The following is an 18,213-nucleotide window of genomic DNA, read 5'->3' on the forward strand; positions in this document are numbered from 1 at the left end:
GACTGGGTTCAATCCCTGGGCTGGAAAGATCCCACATGCCATGGAACAGCTAAGCCTGTGAGCCACAACTACTGAGCCTGCACTCTAGAGCCCGTGAGCCACAACTTTTGAGCCCACGTGCCACAACTACTGAAGCCTTGCGCGCCTAGAGAGCAAGAGAAGCCACTGCAGTGAGAAGCCCATGCACCACAACGAAGAGTAGTCCCCACTCACCGCAACTACAGAAAGCCTGTGCACAGCAACAAAGACCCAACTCAGCCAATAAATAAATAAAATAAAGAAATAAATTTATTAAAAAGAAGAGAAATTTTAGTAGCCCAGAAAGAGGTACTGGTCCTACTTAGTTAGTAATATACTAGTATGCATGTAGATAGGAGAGTTTAAGTATTGTCAGGTAGTTTAGTTCTGTTTAATTTTTCATCATATAGTAAAGCTTTTCAAATTCATATAGATGGTAGAAATGTAAAATAGGAATAGAAAAACAGTTTGCCGTATCACCTGAATTATGTATATGGCGAAATGATGCTATTATGTATGTATGTTTTTAAAGTTATGGAATATTTCAAACATGCACAAAATTGTAATGAACAAGTTGTGTTTGCATCACTTAACGTTAATGGTTAACAACTCAAGGCCAGTCTTCTTTCATCTACATATCTACTCCTATTCCCATTGTTATGAAGCAAATCCCAGGCATGTCATTTCAACCATAAGTATTTCAAACATACAAGCACAGTATATTATCACCATATATATTTGTGTGATACATATCGGTAAATATACTGATAGGTGTATATATCTGTATATACATCTATCAGTATACTTACCGACATTAGTAATAATTCCATAGTGTCCCATATCCAGTCAGTATTGAAATTTGCCCAGTTGTAATTTAAGTTACTATTTTTTAAGTTTGTATGTTTGCAGGATACAGATAAAGTCCTTATGGGAATTGGTTGATATTGTTGTTAAGTCTTTTCTGCTCTGTAGGTTAGCCATGATTTCTATGTCTTATTTTAAAGCCACATTTAAAATTCAGTTTTAGTTCTGCCTAGTAAAGAGAGCAATTAATTTCAAAATTGTTTTTCTTAAGAAAGTGATGTTTATTGCAAGTCACTGCAGGAGTGGGAAAGTATAGCCTTTTTGGGTTTCCCATTTTCCCTCTTTTCCAAAAATAAGTCGTTTGTTTTATATAGAATTATAGTAAATTAATAAAAAAAATAAGACCCAAGGAGAGCATTTTTCAAATCTCCTTCAGGATGTTAATACTTAGTAAGCCAGGGGGATTCTGTGGTTAATTAAGTTTGGGAAAGTTAGAGATTCTTTCTAGAACTTCTCAGAACCTTTTATGTGCTAATGTGTGTGACTCTCCCAGAGAGGGTGACAGTATTCCAAGTTCCTAAGTTGTTCAATCAAGGAGCTCTTTTCTTCTCTTCCTTACAAAAAACACTTTGTGAACTTAATAGTTTGGGGAATATACTGCAGGTGTGATGATCAACAACAGTTTGCTCATGTTCTTTTTAAAGTTTTGGTAGAAACTGAAGCCAAATTTGTTAACATGAAAAGAAATTTTTAAGTGAACCAGTAAATCTGTTTTAAGGACATACTTGATCTTACACGTTAATTATTTTATACTTTAAAAATTTTTATAAATTAAAGCATTGATTGGCAAATAATCTAAATTTTCATTTTAGAGAATAAAGCTTTTTTTTTTAAAAACAGGATGAAACAAGCGAAGATGCTAACTGTCTTGCTTTGAGTGGACATGATAAAACAGAAACAAAGGTATACTAATTTAGCCTTGGAATACATACGCAATTAAAAGTACAGAACATGTGATAGAAATGTCTTTAGAATATTCTACTGTATTTTGTTCTGTAGGTTTTAGGTTGTTTTCAGTATTGTTTTTAGAGGAAGTGTTTGTCCCTTTTTAATGTTAATTTATAGCCCTGAAATTGAACTCCTCAAGTGTATGAGGTGTGGGGTTATCTGGTGGACACCTGATGGAATAGTGATGTGTGAGATGTTCCTGTTTTTAATGGAGTTTATAGTTAAGTAAAGAAGATAAGAGGTAGAAGTGGTTAATTACATTATTAGAGAAAATCAAAGTAATTGAGGCTGGTGGGGGTGGTGAGAGGCAAGACAGCAGAAATAATAAAGGCTTCATAGAAGGAAGACATAGTATTTGGGGTAGTTCTTGAAGGATCCATAGGATTTGGGGTAGTACAAGATGAGAAAGAAGGTCATCTTACTATTGGGGTGAGAGTGTGGTGTGTTTAGAGAACCAGTTTTTGGCACACAGCTCTGGCTAGAACCTGGGGTGCAAGGGGCTTGAATCAAGATAAATGGGGTGGGAAAGATTGATTTAGCCAAAAAAAGTATGAGGCTTTGAACATCATTTTCTCAGAAATTGAAATGTACTGAAGGCTTTTAACCTTTTTTCTCCTTGTTGTAGAAAAATTGGAAATCTTCCTCCTTCCCCCAAATTATCCTGATTTCCATGATTGATATTTTAGCAAGTATTCTTTTGGTGTCTTTATAGATTTTGTGTGTGCATATATACCAGTGCCTTTTGCTTTCAAATCTTTATTCACTCTGTAAACCAAGAAAAATTTGTTCATACCTTTGCATAATCTACAAATATTACTAATAGCTGCATAGAATGCTATCTTAAGACTGTTACCATATTCGATTCAAACAGTTCCCTGTTAGCAATTGTTTCTGTTAAAAAAGGAAGTTGCCCTTTCCTACTGTAGCTAAATACCTGCCATCCATTTGTGTTTATTTTACTAGGGTAAATTAGTGAAAGAGGAATTACTGGGACAAGTAGATGCTTTTAAAACTTAATATATATATTCCTAAGTTGTGCTTCAGAGAGACTGCAGTCTTCCATTTCTACGACACTGTTTACCTTTTTCAGTTTCATAGGAGAAATTGGGTATTTCATTGTTTTATTATACTATATATTTTATAGAAATTCAAATTTTTTTATGTTTATTTTCATTTGTGTGTGTATATATGTATTATTTTTTGTGCACTGCTGTAAAAAAGGTTAGGGCAGTGAATGATACAGTTCACCCTGTATCTTCTGATGACTCTTAGAGTAGAATCAGTGCATTGGTTATTGAGAAGGGGAAGAGAAACCGAAAGGAAGGAGGAATGTTTTAGAAACATTTTCTACTTTTAATTAAAGGCCTGGGAGCAGTTTTTGTGCTTCTGGGTAATTTTATTTAATAATACCAAATGGGTTTTATTTTTTTCACATAGCTATTATTGTCTGGGCAACATTTCATAATATGCATGTACGTGTCTTTAATTAGTGCTTGTTTAAAATGTCCAAGTTGGAGGTGGTTGGAAAGTCATGAGATATTTTGATCATGCCTTAAAGGTTTAAGTAGGCAAATAGAAATTTGTGTGTATCTGAAATATTTAAATAACCTATGAGGCTTTTTTGATGATTAACCCTTTGATGATGATAGAAGATTTCATAATATAGTCACATCTTTCTCTTGATCCCTCCTGTCTTCCAATTTGTCTTTTTTATTAGCTACCAAACCCAGTTATGTTCTTTTATCCTTTTTTAAGTCTCTTCCTCCCCCGTCCTCTTTGTCTCACAGGAACAGCTTGATACAGAGACAAGTACAACTCAATCAGAAACCATTCAGACAGCGTCTTCTCTTTTGGCCTCTCAGGTACTAAGTGCAAAAAGCAAGGAGAATTTTATAAATGTTGTTAAGATTAGTGTTGTATAATGAATTAAAATGAGCATATACAGAAGTTTATTAAAGTTGTCTTTGTGAAAGTAATTGCTGCCTACAGATGTGTTTATTATATTTAGAGGTGGAGCACTGGGTGTGATGGAACCATTCTTGTGCACTGGCAGGATGCAAACTCATCCCTTTATATATTATTTGATATTGCAAATTCTTTAAATCCTCCCTGCACAACATGCAGTCTTCACATAGAGGTTTTGTTTCTATGTCAGACAGTGAAATTTAAATTAGAACTTAAAACCATTCTTCATGGATTTTTTAAACTATCTTTTTATTTTCAAAATGTGCTTCTACTTCACTTTTCACCTCCAATTTTCAATTATTAATTTAGTGTAATCCATAGTTCTTTAAAATTATTTTTTCATTTGTCCTAGAAATTCTGCTTGTGACATTCCCTTGAATACAGTAGGCACCTGGACTCTTTTCATTGATTTGTGAACCTTCATTTTGTTTGTGAAATAATTCTCTTCTTGAATCCTTTCAAATTGAATATATTCCAAAGTCTAGGTCAGACGCTGACATAAAGTAAATATTTTCTTTACGTGGATATTAAAAAGTAAATATTTTAAGTGGATACAAAATAACCGAGACAACAACTGCTGCCCAGGGATGCGGCTGAACTGATATACAGTGATACAGTGCTTTGTGGTTCAGTTATTTTAATGTGATAATTTTACAGCGTGTTTTTGCTGGCTGTTAACCTTCATAGTCCCTAGTGATATAAATGTTGTGATTACTTTCTGAAATGTCTTTTATTTTCATAACCTTTATCTAATAAAAATTTTGTGGAGTGGAGTAACTCCAACAACATTAGGAAGTGTTATGCTTGACACTGATCCACAGACAGACTTGTTTATCAAAGTTAACTTAAGTTCTGTGATTGTAATTGCGTGCCTTTTGGTTTGTGGCATTAATCTCTAGGGAACTATTTTCATAGTTTGTCTTATTGACTTCATCCCTATTGTGATTCGTACCCATGGGTGTTTGCCTTTTAGGTGTTTTTTATAAGGAATTAGAATATTCTTTCTAATGAAAAGACCCCTAGAGCCATTGAGAGAAAAATCACCCAGTTATATCGTATATAAACGGAATGATTATGTTGACCTAAAAGTTTTTTTAAAAATACATCTTTATATTTGGTGTTATAAGGGGCATATTTATTTCTGGGGGGGTGATTATAAAGTTGTGACTGTGTCTAACAGTGAATCCTTGTTTTGAAGTAAACTTGAAATATTTAGAGATGAAATGATAGGATCTCTGGGATTTGCTTCCGAATAATCTGGGAGTAAAGGTGGGAGGACAGTGGATTGGCTTTGATTTGACAGTTGAAGCTGAATAATGAATACATGGGCATTCATTACATAATGCTCTACTTTTATGTATGTTTGGAATTTTCCATAATAAAACACTTAAAAATGCCATCTCTATGTTTTTGAATGTTAAAAGGCTTTGTGATTTTATTGTTTTAACATTATAAAACTTCCCTAAACTTTGAATAATCACATTATTGTTCAGTTGTGTAGATTTCATTTTAAATTAAAGGATCAGAAAATAATACGTTCACTACTGTTAACTGCTACTGCTGCTCCGGTGTATAAGGTGAACCTAAAGTATTCTCCCACGTGGGGGTGCTTCAGTGCCAGTTAGTATTACAGCTGTTAGTGTTATTACAAGTAAATTTAACTTAACATGAACTTAGTAAGTATATTATAGGTGATTGTTGGAGAAATGTGTTTATTAAAGCTGTATTTGAAATTACTTTTTTGTGTATTGTTAAAATGGTACTAAAATATTGCTAATTATTTGAAAATTTCTACAAGTGTTAGAACAGTTTCATAGTAGCAGCCATGTTTATTTACACTCCATTTTGAAAATATTTTAGAGTGTTTTTCTTTAAATTTTTAATACTTACGATAAGGTCCTATCCATTTCTTAGCAAGTAAAGCAGTGGAAAGTAAATCTCAATGTTAAGTTACAGTACTTTGAACAATGTTGTGTTCTTTGCTTTTATTCTCAGAAAACATCCAGTACAGACCTTTCTGATATCCCTGCTCTCCCTGCAAATCCTATTCCTGTTATCAAGAATTCAATAAAACTGAGATTGAATCGGTAAAAACAACCTCAGGGGTCCATAAACAATATCTGCCAACTCAACCTGTTGTCTTCAAATGCTAAAAAAGGACAATGGAGGGTACAAGACTAGACATGACTGAAAATGGATTTAGGTTTATTTTGTGACCTCCCTTACTGGGCTAATCAGCACTTGATCGGAAGTCCAGGTTAGTATGTGAAGCCAGGAGTACTATTATTATTGTGTTAGCAACAGTTGCATTAACTATTTCAAAGAATTACTGCCTTTAAAACAAACAAACAAACAAAAAAACCCACAAAAAAAAACCTCAAGCTATATTTGTATTCATAATTGACATCTGGACTGGGTTTATGTTTGCTGCATTGTTTGGAAAATTTGCAATACAAACTGGCATAAGAATTCCTTATTCTGATGATGCACTTTTATGTATTTTTTTTATTAGAAAGTAGAACTAATTTTAAAATTTCAGCTTGATGGATTTTCATTTTTTCCTGAAGAATTTCCTTTACCATTAGTCTTCACATCGGATGCCATTATGCAGAGGCGTACTGTTATACTTCAGAGAAAGGATAAGAGTACATCTAGTTCAGTCCCCGTGAGGTACCTGTAACCTTTAAAAATGAAATGACAACTCTAGGGTATATATTTGACATTGAAAGAATAATTAGGAAATACTTCGTTTTGATGGGGTTATGATTAAGAAATGATATATTGGTTTTATTTATAGAATTGTTGAGAGTGCATACAAATCAGCGATCAGCCAGCGAATATTTTTCTTTGAGCTTGTTAAAGCTCCATATTCTTTTGCCTTCAATCTGTTGTCTTTGAAACAAAGCTTTCCACTTCCTCCCCCTTCTTTTTCTTTTCCCCCTTTTGCTTGTATGCATAAGGTAGGACTTCTTTCATAAAAAACAAAATGCCAGTATTTTGTGAAGCCATGATGTGAAACCAGTGACCCTGTGGCCACATGGCACAGAACACTAAATTTTGGTCCCATGGCTGAAACTTTAGGGTGACTAAAAATAATGCCTGTGAAACATGATATCTCTCTTGGATGGCTGGCCATTTGATCTCTAAATATGAGGAATTTTGTACACTCCACAGAACTCCTGTCTATAGTAAGGTTGATTTTCAGTTTTAAATGTGGGCAAAAAGGCATTTTCTTCAAGAATTTTAAACTAGTTTTTATTTTTAAATGGTTGACCAAAATTTGTCAGTAAAATTTACATGCAGAAACATTTAAAAATCACTTCTGGCAAGCACTTGACATCTAGTCAGCTCTCTACTCCTTTTTTCATTTTGTTTTATCCTATCAATAAATAATTCCTCATAATTAAGCAGCAGAGCATTCATCTTTACAGAATATGAGGGATGCCAGATGTTGATAAACTTAGTTATTCTTTATTAATCTGGACAAAGCAAACCTAACAGATTTTTATGATGAGCATGTTTTATGAATCCTCCATTGTGCTCCATTCTATCACATGTGCGTTTTTCATGTTAAACTGCAATTACTTAAACTTTTCCCCTATCCTTCTAAATTAATTTTCCAAAGTTGGAGTGCAGTCTTTTCCCCCTTAGGCTATGCATTAATTGAGGCTTTCTTTTCACCATACTTTGTAATGTCTAGTATACAGTATTTCTACTTCCCACATCTTTCCTCTGCACAGTCACCTTGCCCTTCCTCCCACCACCTAAGAAGAAAAGATGGTCAGACTAACAGGTGAAGTCTACAAGGTGTCTGTGTGTTTTGTGTAGCTTCAGAGTTAGATTGAAATTGCCAGGCACAGGTTTAGTCTTGTCATTTTGTTTACACATTGGGGAAAAAGAATTCAGTTTATTAAACGTTTCATGTAACTGCACCCAAGTTTTGCCAAGCTGGGAACTTGGACCTTTCTGTGTAGTGACTTTTTAATTCTAGTTTTCATAACCTGGAGATCAGACTGTTGCTTTCGCATGATGTACGTAGTGTCTCATGACTGGAGTTTGCTTTGTTTTATAGTATCTGTACTCCTTGTATTTTTCAAGAGCTATTTTGTAAACAGATGATGTATTTCTCCATTGAAAACACAATAAAAAAAAAAAAACAGCACAATCCCACAGTTGGCTGGTTTCTTTTGACTATTTTTTATTTTTTTGTTTTTTCAGTGATATCATTCTTTCTACTTGTAAGTTATAGAGTAGCTCTAAGTGAAGATTTGCAAAATAATTTACTTTGGTTACATTTAGAAAGGATCTATATCTGGTTAATTTAGGCCGTTAGCAGCAGCTTAATATTAATTGATATCTCACATACTCAGGTGTTTGTTTTTCATATAATTGATCATTGGGGAGGAAAACATGAATATAATACCCAGTAATTAACTTGCAGCTGACCCACCCTCCAAAATATTTATTTGGTGTATGTAGACACTATATTTTTTCTTTGTACTTATCCCGTGCATGTAGACAGTGGACTGCTGATGTGCTTCTTTTTCAAAGCTGGTGGTTTTCAAAGCAGTTGGTGTTTTATCCTAATGTCAGCAGGTGGCACTGTTGTTTTTCACTGAATTTAGGATCCTGTGTTTCTCATTTTACTAAACGCAAATCAGATTCTGCTTTTCTTAAACCCTTAAATGGTCAAGAAGACATACTTAACTTATGGGCTAGGAATGAACTGGTCTGTATGCGTGGGATGGCCAGCTTTTGAGTATGGTTATCTTAAATGCTTTGGAGGGATGGACCTTATGGTAAATTATTTCAAGGGACATGCAGTTGTGCTTATTTTCATTCCTGAAATTCCAAATTCTAGTACCTTTACTATATATAAAAATACATGATTGCAATGTAGAATAACCTTTTATTAAAATAACGTTTACCTTTAGGCACTGTTCAGTAAATATTCTAAAAATTACCCTTGACTCCACTGTTAACACCTACAGAGTTGAGCTTGCCGTACTTCCTCTGCTTTGATAGACACCTAAGCATGGAACTGAATATCACAACTTTCTGAGTTTTATCACCCACATAGCCTTTTGGCATTTCATGCATCTTGCTGAATTAGTAAAATGATCATTGGAAGTTGTGTTTTGTGGCTCTGGGTATATTCTGGAATAAAGTTTGTATTTTTCTAATTAACACCTCTGTTTTTTTCTCCACACAGAAAAATGTTTTAGAGCTCTGCGTAGTATTAATTCTGGCTGCACTCAAGGTGGCAATAAATGATCAGCTCCAAGTAGTAATTGATGTATGAAAGGATAAGTCATTAATACACACAAACTTGTAGACCAAGCCCTGGAAATGTTAACTGTTAGTGCACATTAGTGCATTTAAACAAAAAGATAAACTGTTTACCTAAAAAGGCATTGAACAATCCTTTGGATATAGTTTTGCCTATTTTAATTCTAATAAAAGAATAGTACAAGGAAAATTAGTTGCCTTTTAGCCTGAATTGTATGTTTTGCCCTTTTTTTTTTTTTTTTTTTTTTAAATTCTCCACTTTCTTTTCTGTTAGCATTTCTCCAAACTAAAATTACAAATGGATGCCGTCTCAACGCAGACCTGAACTTGGCAAATGAAATATTAAGTGTGTGCTGTAATAAACATGACCTTCAGTCATGTAGAGAGAAGTGGTCTGTTTAATTCTGTGGAATATCTGTTCTCATTTGTAGAATCAATTTATTCATCCTTTCTCCATACTCATCAGTTTAAAAATTCTTGTGACATTTTATATAGCTTTATTGGCACCAAGAAAGATGGCATCAATACTTCTGAGCCATACATTTCGGAAGTGATTGTATGTGCTTAATTCTAGAAGTGATTTCATATACTTGGAAAGTCATCTCAACTTCTTTTCTTCCTTAGAGCCATGCTTTTGTCTTAATGTTCTGGGAACATCATTGCAGCTGATGATACATACATTTGTTGAAAGGGATGGAATTTTAAGTACATTGTTCCTTTCCTCACCCCTTCCCGATTCACAGGACTTTTCTTGAAAGGGTAGAATTGAGGTTGTGCTCAAGTTCCCATCTCAGGAAGCTCACATTTATGTGAAAGGTTGTGACTACTTTTTTCTCCTGTTATCTTTTTAAATGCTTCATGTTTTCAGATAGCTGAAAATCATATCTACAAAGGGCACAATATTGTTTAGAGTTTATGGAGTTTAACCACCTAATGTTTAAAATGTTAATGTTAAAAATATTCATACTTTAATATAATGTAAATAAGACTTTTTCCTGTTTTCGGTATCTTATAAATTTCACAGGTAGGTGAAATGAGGAACAGAATTGTGTGTATGCTCCAATTAAAGCTTAATATTTTTTGCTACGATATCTCTAAGGTACAGGATAATGCCTTTAATCAAAAATAGTTTCCCCTTTGCCACCCAGCTTAGAGTTTTTGTTTATGTGTGTTTTTATCTTTTAGTGGGGAGAATGGGTTTGTGCTAAACCCTCCACAGTCCATCTTATGGGTCCCAGCATTGACCAGGGAAAGCCTAAGGATGTGTTGGTTTTGATTCACATTGTAGAATAAACTGAGGTCTAGAAGCGCCAGAGCTGATTCACCCTGGCCTTCAGGTTAACACTACCATTTCAGTTTCAGCAGGTCCTTTTCCACCTGAGCAGAGACATCACAGCCCTAAGACGGTTTACCTAAGACACACTAGAGCAAAATGTATTATTTAGAACAATGTAAGTTCAGTTACATAGTATCAGCATCTTAAAAACATAAAAATTTGTTTTACTTACAGATTTGGAATGTTTTTCAAACAATTGCATCCATAGATTGAAATACAAAACAGATTAAAGGGAAACCCATTAAAGGTAAATCCTGACCTATTGGTGGGTTTGTCTTAGGCTGAGTGTAATGTAATTAACAGTTACAGTGGTAAAGTATCACCTAGTCTAAGTACTGTGCATCTCAGTGTTTGAAACTATTGAGACTATACTCAGTTTTTACTTGACTTGGATGTGTTAAATTTCATATTAGTCATGTGATTATGACCCAATTAAAACTATTTATCTCTCACAAATACTTTGCAAGCTTTTTAGAAACATTTTCTTTAGTTTACTTGTAAGATGCTATTTTTTGTCCAATAGATTTCAATCTGAAAATATGTATTTTGAATAATTCAAAAATCTCAGTTTTATAGGTTTAAGGTCATTGCAGATATTTATCTATCTCAGCCTTGTATGTTTTCTGATCATGTCATATAGTCCTTAAAAATATTTTCAGGGGGTGTGATAAATTTTATGGAAATGCAAAATAACAAAGTTATCTCTGGGGAGTAAAATGATCATGTGCCACTTCTGTGCCCCTCTTCAGTCCCCATACACACACACATAATGTGGATATTTGGGTTCTTTTCAGATTTTAGGCATAAGACAGTGAGTAGATGTATTTTAATATAATGATGTAAAATGTCCCAACTTTGTGCTTACTCCTTGTGGATGCTGTCTTTCTCTTGGCACAACACCCTCCTTACAAACTTTCACACTGTGTGGTGCCTGGTGCTATGTGATTTCCAGAAATCTGGCATGAAAATTGGTCCTTGTTTGCGTTTTCTGACTGCAGTGGAGCTGTTAATAAAGAGATTGATGATAAAGTTGTCGAAAAGAGACAGTTGGGCAGAACTACTCCCCGTGAGTGACAGAGGGCATGATCTGCCTTCACAGCCAGGAAAACCACCCCCAGCAGAGAGCCGACCATGCCCGGACCCTGTGCCAAGGCTGTTACCAGGAGCGTTACTGTACTGCTAGGCTACTACAGCTTTTTCATTTAGACTTGGTGTCACATTTCCATTTTTATCTACATTTGTGGAATGCTCAGGACAAATATATTTGCAAATATGACACACTTCCCAACTGTAAAATAATTATTTTTGCAAATTCTTAAGAGCACTCATAATTCATTCTAATTTGGTTTAGTAAAATTAAGCTCTATTTAGAAAATATTAGTTTTTTTAAAAAAACTTGATTTTATTTAAATTTTATTAACTTTAAATTTTTGGCTGCATCAGGTCTTAGTTACAGCACTCAGGCTTTGTTGCCCCGCAGCATTTGGGATCTTAGTTCCCCAACCAGGGATCAAACCAGCATCCCCTGCATTGCAAGGTGAATTTTTTACCACTGGACCACCAGGGGAGTTTCTGCAGTTCTTGTAGAAAGCCTAAGTTGAGCAATTCCTCAAAGTCTTAAGGGAGTCAAGTCTGATGGCTTTGAGAATAAGCATTGGCTGCAATAAGTATTGGTTATGGGATGTTAAGTATCTTGGTCATGATGATTATAATTGTGTATGTTTTTCATCTATCACTGCCAATAAGCTCGGGTGACTGGCATTTTGTTAAACTGTTCTCTGTTTTGTGTGGCCTCCCTGATAGTCCACAAGAATTTTTGGCACTAACACTGCTTTAAAGGTAGAGATTCTGCCTATGATTTTTTCAACCATCCTAGGTTACATGTCTTCTACTTTAGTTTTCTTGAGTATGAGACTATTTTGGACAGATTTCTCTTAAGGAAGCTACAGTATTATTGTGGCTTTTGTCTTGTTAAATAAATGACCCAAATGTGGACACTAGTTTCTTGACAATGAGAATTTTTGAAAAAGTTAATTTTGGAAGTGTGGTTTTTGCCTCTGACAGAACAGTTGGATTGGAAGTATGTGTATGTATATCTATCACAAGGATAAAATTTTTAAAAATATGTTCATTAACTCTCAAAGTTAGAAGGAATCTAATGAGACATCTAGTTCATGGTATCTGTGGCATTGAGGGAGGAATCTGTATTTCATCATTTCCATTGAGGGGGAGGGGTCCATATTTCCATTTCCATTGCGGGGCAGTATTTAAAATTTTAGATTGGGCTTATCTTCAGTAAACTTAACCATACCTTTAGAAGCAGGTTCTGACCAATCTGTATTTCCTTTAACATGAGACCTTCAAAACAGATTTCTGCATGCCTGTTCTCTTGACTTCTCTTTGATTTGGGAGGAAATAAAATGGATGTTTGCAGGACCCTGGTATTGTGAGCCTTCCTTGAATCACATCATCCTTGAATCACAGCATGTTTAAGAGCCTGTTCTTTAAGGCCAGGTTTGTTCTTAGAGTTCTTTGGACCTCTCAAGAAATTTCATTGGTCAGACTTCCCAGAGTTGGTTCTAATCGTGGACCTGTAAGCTGTAATTGACAAAGTAGATGAGTACTGTGGTGGGTAGAAGAAAGGTGAGCTGCAAGGAATCATGGTGTTTTCCACCAGCTCCCTCTTGCCTTGGCCTTGTAGTACTTTTCTTTTTTTTAAATAAATTTATTTATTTATTTATTGGCTGTGTTGAGTCTTTGTTGCTGCACGTGGGCTTTCTCTAGTTACTGCTAGCGGGGCTACTCTGTTGTGGTGCGGTAGCTTCTCTTGTTGCAGAGCACGGGCTCTAGGCGCACAGGCTTCAGTAGTTGTGGCTTAGTTGTTCTGTGGCATGTGGGATCTTCCCGGACCAGGGATCAAACCCGTGTCCCCTGCATTACCAGGCAGATTCTTAACCACCCTGCCACCAGGGAAGCCCCTGTAGTACTTTAATGAGGAGCTTTGGATTTGGCTATTGTCAAGTAAACAGGCTGTAGGAAAGCTTGAAGATTTTACTGTGTTTCCTAAAGAGTTTGAAAAATGGCTTAGACTTTTGAAATGGCTAACAATGAAGTTTTAAAAAAGGGTAACGTGAACTTCCCTGGCGGTCCAGTGATTAAGACTCCGCACTTCCAATGCAAGGGGTGCGGGTTCAATCCCTTGTTGGGAAACTAAGATCCCACCTGCCATGTGGCACGGGCAAAAATTTTGAAAAAAGAAAAAATAAAAAAAGAGGGTACTGCAGTTGAAATAAAGGGGAAATAAATGTATAGTAAGGTGAGGCCAGAAACTTAGAGAAAATAACAATGTCCCCCTTTCCTCTTGTTTATTCAATAAATGTTTTCAAATTCTGGGTCAGCACTTTTTTAAAATGCTGGCTTCATGGAATTTATATTCCGGCGAGTTAATTTTTTTTTTGTTACATGTTTATTAGTAATGGCTGGTAGGAAAACATCATTAATTCAGAATTATATGAAAGTTCTCACGTGATTTTTGGTTTGATCACCATTGAGGACTATAACATTAACATCAGTGGAGCTTCCATGAATGAAGGATTAGAAGTTCAAGCATCTAAGGGCCTCTGACTTGAGTGGTGTTTTACTTGAAACCTGCCATATTGGTTTCCATGGGGAGAAGATGGGAGGGAGAATCCCACCTGGTGTGTTTGAAGCATGACCAGACACTGGAGCCAATTGGGAGGTGGGGGCCCCATAGAGAATAAAACGTGAGATGTAGGCTTTTTGTCCAGTGAAAGACATGAGCTGCCGCTTGTAGAAGTGCCACTGTGGTAGGTGTGCCTAGTCCCTGGTGTAAGAATTGAATTTCATAAGATACTGGATCATCTTTATCAGCCTTGGTACATGGTAGAAACAGTCTTCAGCAAAGTTGCCCATTAAGACATCTGTACTGACTGCCATTTTATCATGTAGATGAATTGAAACATTTAGCAAACAGCTTTTCTGTGTGGCAGTGGAAAGAATGCCTGTTTCTTAGAGCTTCAGTCATATCTCTGCTTTAGCATTCACTTGGAATACTCCTTGGCCTTAAAGTTTTGATGATTTTAGTTCTTAGTTGGGTTAGCCAGAATGGTCTATGGCAATTTGAGCATTGATCCAAGATAGGATTTAGGCTATCTAACATTGGAAAGAGGTTGAATATTTGAGATTCTATTAAAGTTTAAACTTTGTGTCAGATCAACCTGATGCTGGGTTTTGTTTGTAAGTAATTATTTCAGCCAAATACTGTCACCAGTTAGTTTCTTGAAATTTTGTATCTGTAGTTGGTTTGAGTAACCTAAACTTTCCTCACTGAAGATTCCTAGGTAATAGTGTGGGGGGGGGGGTAACTGAGTAATTTCCTCTGATTTATAAGTTGAATATTTCCAGACCTTGGCCTTTCAGTTAAATTGTACTCCAGGTTACATCATGCCTTGAGTCTGAAGCCACTGCGTGTGGTGTAGTGTTTGGTGCTAAGGTGAGAACTCAGTCCGGTAGCTGGAGCAGAAAGCCCAGGCCTTGGAAGTACTAATCCTATCCTGTCCACCAGAGCCCAGTGACCCTGGGCAAGTGGTTTAAAGCTTTCTTTTCTGTTTCTGAGTAAAACGTAATTAATCCTTTATGTCTTTTATTCCTTTTTGGAATTTAACATGGATTAACACGTAAGTAACATGTTTAGAGAAATCACAGATTTTTAAGAGCTTCGTTAGACCTAATTTGATTTGTTAGAGGACAGGCACAATGGCCAGTTGTAGGCAGCAAAGGAAAATGGCAACATCACCCCTCCTTACTCCCAAAGCTGTTTTCCTAATAGGAAATTTGGGCAGAACCAGAGGAGGGAGAAGAAAGTCAAGTCGGGCAAAGCCCTTTCTCTTTTTTTTTTAATTAATGTAGGATGGGGGCAGACTGGCCTCTTTAGCAGAAAACTTTCTGTGTCTTAGTGCCAAGAGAAATGCAATGCACAACTCTGCGTTGTACGGTCAGAGGACACAGAGCACACCTGCCTGCTCATGGCTGAGGGTTCCAACACAGTGAATGGGTCTGGGAAAACATTTCTGACAGTAGCTGGTGTCAAGCAGTAGTTCTGATTGTTGGAGCGACCTATGAGGCTGGTCCTGAGTAGTAGTAACTGGAACCACCGTTTAGATGAGGACAACAGGCTCAGCTTGTGAAACGCCTTGCTTGTGGTCACAGTCAGTTGGAATTCGAACCTGCTTTATTCTAAGGACTTAATCCTGAAATATGATCTTGTGTTTTCCCACTCAACAGTGTTGCCTTTTAGTGTATTTCTTTGGATATTATTGGGGGAGGCCAGGGTTATTAGCTCTTTTTTTTGCATAGGTTTCTAGTTTCAGAACAGCTCAAATGCATTTTTGCTGTTTGGACGCCCCTGCAGCTGGCATGCTGAAGGTGAGAGGGACAGCAATCTGCAAAGACAGGTGATGCAAAGACAGGCTGCAACATGGGAGATGAACTGGAAGAGTCTGGAGGGAGAGAATGTGTGTTTATTAGTCCTGGGGAGGGCCAGCCTCTGGCTGGTTTGGGTGAACTGAGCCATTCACACCCAATTCTCTTTAACAATTGATTTTCTAGAGTTAGAATTTTAAAAAAGTATTATTTCTCCATATTAAGATGATTTCTTATGAATATTTTTCTTTTGTAGCCACTTAAGACAGAAGAGTACCTAGAAGAAATGCTAACAAATTTTAAACTTCTCCAGAGTAGAACAAATTGAAACATCAGCAGTGACCTTAGGGTTTGTGCAGGAGGTGCTGTAACTACTGTATCATATCTGAAGATATTCATTTGATTAGTTATTAAAAACATAAAATTAAGGCAGACGTGCCCCTAGAGGAATTAAATAAAAACAATACTTAATGGTTTAAAAAAAAAAAGGTAAAAATAGAAATGGGTATCTGAAAATGAATTTTTTGTAGGGAGGGCTTTGTCCATTACATTGTATATAAAGTGCCATGACTGTCATACATGTTATTTACAGTGTGGATTGTGGGTGACTATGTCACTTGGCAAATTCATCATTGGGTGAATTGATTTTAGGCACATTAGATGCTATCTAGAATTTGTTAATGTTGATTTTTTTTCTGGTTATAATGGGAATACATATTCACTGTAATACTTGAAAAATGCAAAAAACTATAAAGAAGAAAATAAAAATCATCCATAATCCTGCCTCTTAAAGTTAGTTTTTAAGATCTTTTCATGTATGTTCTTTGTCTTTCATGCCCTTTTTTTTAAAACACAATTGATACTATCTAAGCAACTTTATATCAAAAGCATTTTCCCTACAGATTGTTGTGGCTGTTGAATAGATGTAGTGAAGAACCCAGGAATATCTTGTGTGTCCTAATGAACCACCCTTTGGAGTGTGGCCTTGGAGAAACGTGGTGGTGTCTGGACCCAGGAGGGGCAGACAAGAGGGGAACAGTCTGTGTGGTGGTGAAAGGTTCCCTGAAATTCTTAAGGAGAGGATAGAATTCTGGTGGTTCGCTGTGATGATTGGCTTTGTATGGAAAGGAACACCCCATCAGATGGTTAGAACAAACAAGTTCAGAAAGTCTTAATTTAGCTGGGTCTTTCCCCCCAGTTCCATCCCTGTCTGTCTTTTGTGGTGTAGGGATGTAATTCTCATGGGTGCAGTTCTTCATTCAGCAAGCGGTCACTGATCCTGCCTGCCAGCTGCTGTTGCTGTGAGCGCGGATCAGGCAGGCAGGGCCCGGGAGCGGAGACCCGCTGAGTGTTAGCAGCGTGCTGGGCACGCTCACCACCCTTAGCTGCAGTGACAGCTCCACGTGGTAGTTAACAACCAGTGGAGCCGATAACGGGTTGAACCTGTCTGGTTCCCAGGCCCAGTCTCGTTGTCGTGAGACACTGGCTCATTCATTCCACAGCTGCGTAGAGGCCCTGGGTGTCCATGGTCAAGGAAGCTGGCAGTAGCCCCTGTCCTTAGGAAAGCTTATAGTTCACAGGGAATAAGGGTGGCCCACGAAACAGGTGAATGCCAGGTCGCCAGAAGGCTCTGAAGGAAAGAACCCAGTGCTTCTGAAAGGGCAGGGGCTCCCTCTTCTAGTGGTCAGGCTTCCGGTGAGGCAGTGGCAGCCAGGTGCACTGTGAGAGGGGGCAGTATGTTTCTGAAGCAACGAGGAGTCTGGTGACTTTAGAGGAAGAGGCAGGTGCCAGAGTTTCTGAAGTCGGGTGACCAGGAGCTGGGGTTGAGAGAGACACGTGCACAGGTGCGTCATGGAGTGATAACGGGCCCAGAGTGCTGAGGGAGCACGTGGTTCCTGGTGGCCGTGGGGAGGATGTCAGAAAGCAGGTACCATGTGATGGTGAAGCAGAGCAGGGGAGCTGGGGGAGTGGGAGGCAGCATTCCAGGTGGAGGTACAGACGGCAGGGCTGGCGTGGGAGCGGCTGGGAGGCAGTCATGGCAGGGTAACCAGAAAGAGACGTCGCGGCTCTGCTGTGAACGCGACGGTGACAGGGTCCACGCTCTCAGTGGGGTTATAGCCTAAGTGGGGATGGGCGGGAGGGGGGTTGGAGCACAAGCGGAACGAACGTGAGAGGGTTCAGTCCCTCTCAGCCTCCCACCTGTCCTTGACCCTGCCTCCAGACCGCTCACTTGCGGCTTGCATCGAGCCCAGAATTAGCGGGCGGCCGGGACAAATAGTCCTTTGCCAGTGACCAGCCCGCACCTGGGCATCTCGGACCCTCTCACTGTCATGCCCTCCCCTCGCTCCTCA

The 18,213-nt window shown here is 37.5% G+C and overlaps 1 protein-coding gene across 9 annotated transcripts in view; it reads left to right on the top strand.

The window, feature by feature from the left end:
* The window catches only part of PAPOLA (poly(A) polymerase alpha), a 57,481-nt gene extending 49,521 nt beyond the window's left edge, over positions 1-7,960 (top strand). For 4 of the 9 annotated variants that reach the window (XM_057733540.1, XM_057733542.1, XM_057733538.1 and 1 more), the window contains 4 exons: positions 1,723-1,785; positions 2,456-2,515; positions 3,618-3,692; positions 5,791-7,960. In XM_057733540.1, coding sequence (XP_057589523.1) covers positions 1,723-1,785; positions 2,456-2,515; positions 3,618-3,692; positions 5,791-5,886 — 294 coding nt within the window. In that variant the 3' untranslated portion in view covers positions 5,887-7,960. The remainder of the gene's footprint in view (positions 1-1,722; positions 1,786-2,455; positions 2,516-3,617; positions 3,693-5,790) is intronic. The other 5 variants (XM_057733543.1, XM_057733544.1, XM_057733546.1 and 2 more) reach the window with 3 other exon arrangements.
* Positions 7,961-18,213: the final 10,253 nt, after the last annotated feature.

Source organism: Hippopotamus amphibius, chromosome 4 (assembly GCF_030028045.1).
Source record: "Hippopotamus amphibius kiboko isolate mHipAmp2 chromosome 4, mHipAmp2.hap2, whole genome shotgun sequence".
Taxonomy (NCBI): Eukaryota; Metazoa; Chordata; class Mammalia; order Artiodactyla; family Hippopotamidae; genus Hippopotamus; species Hippopotamus amphibius.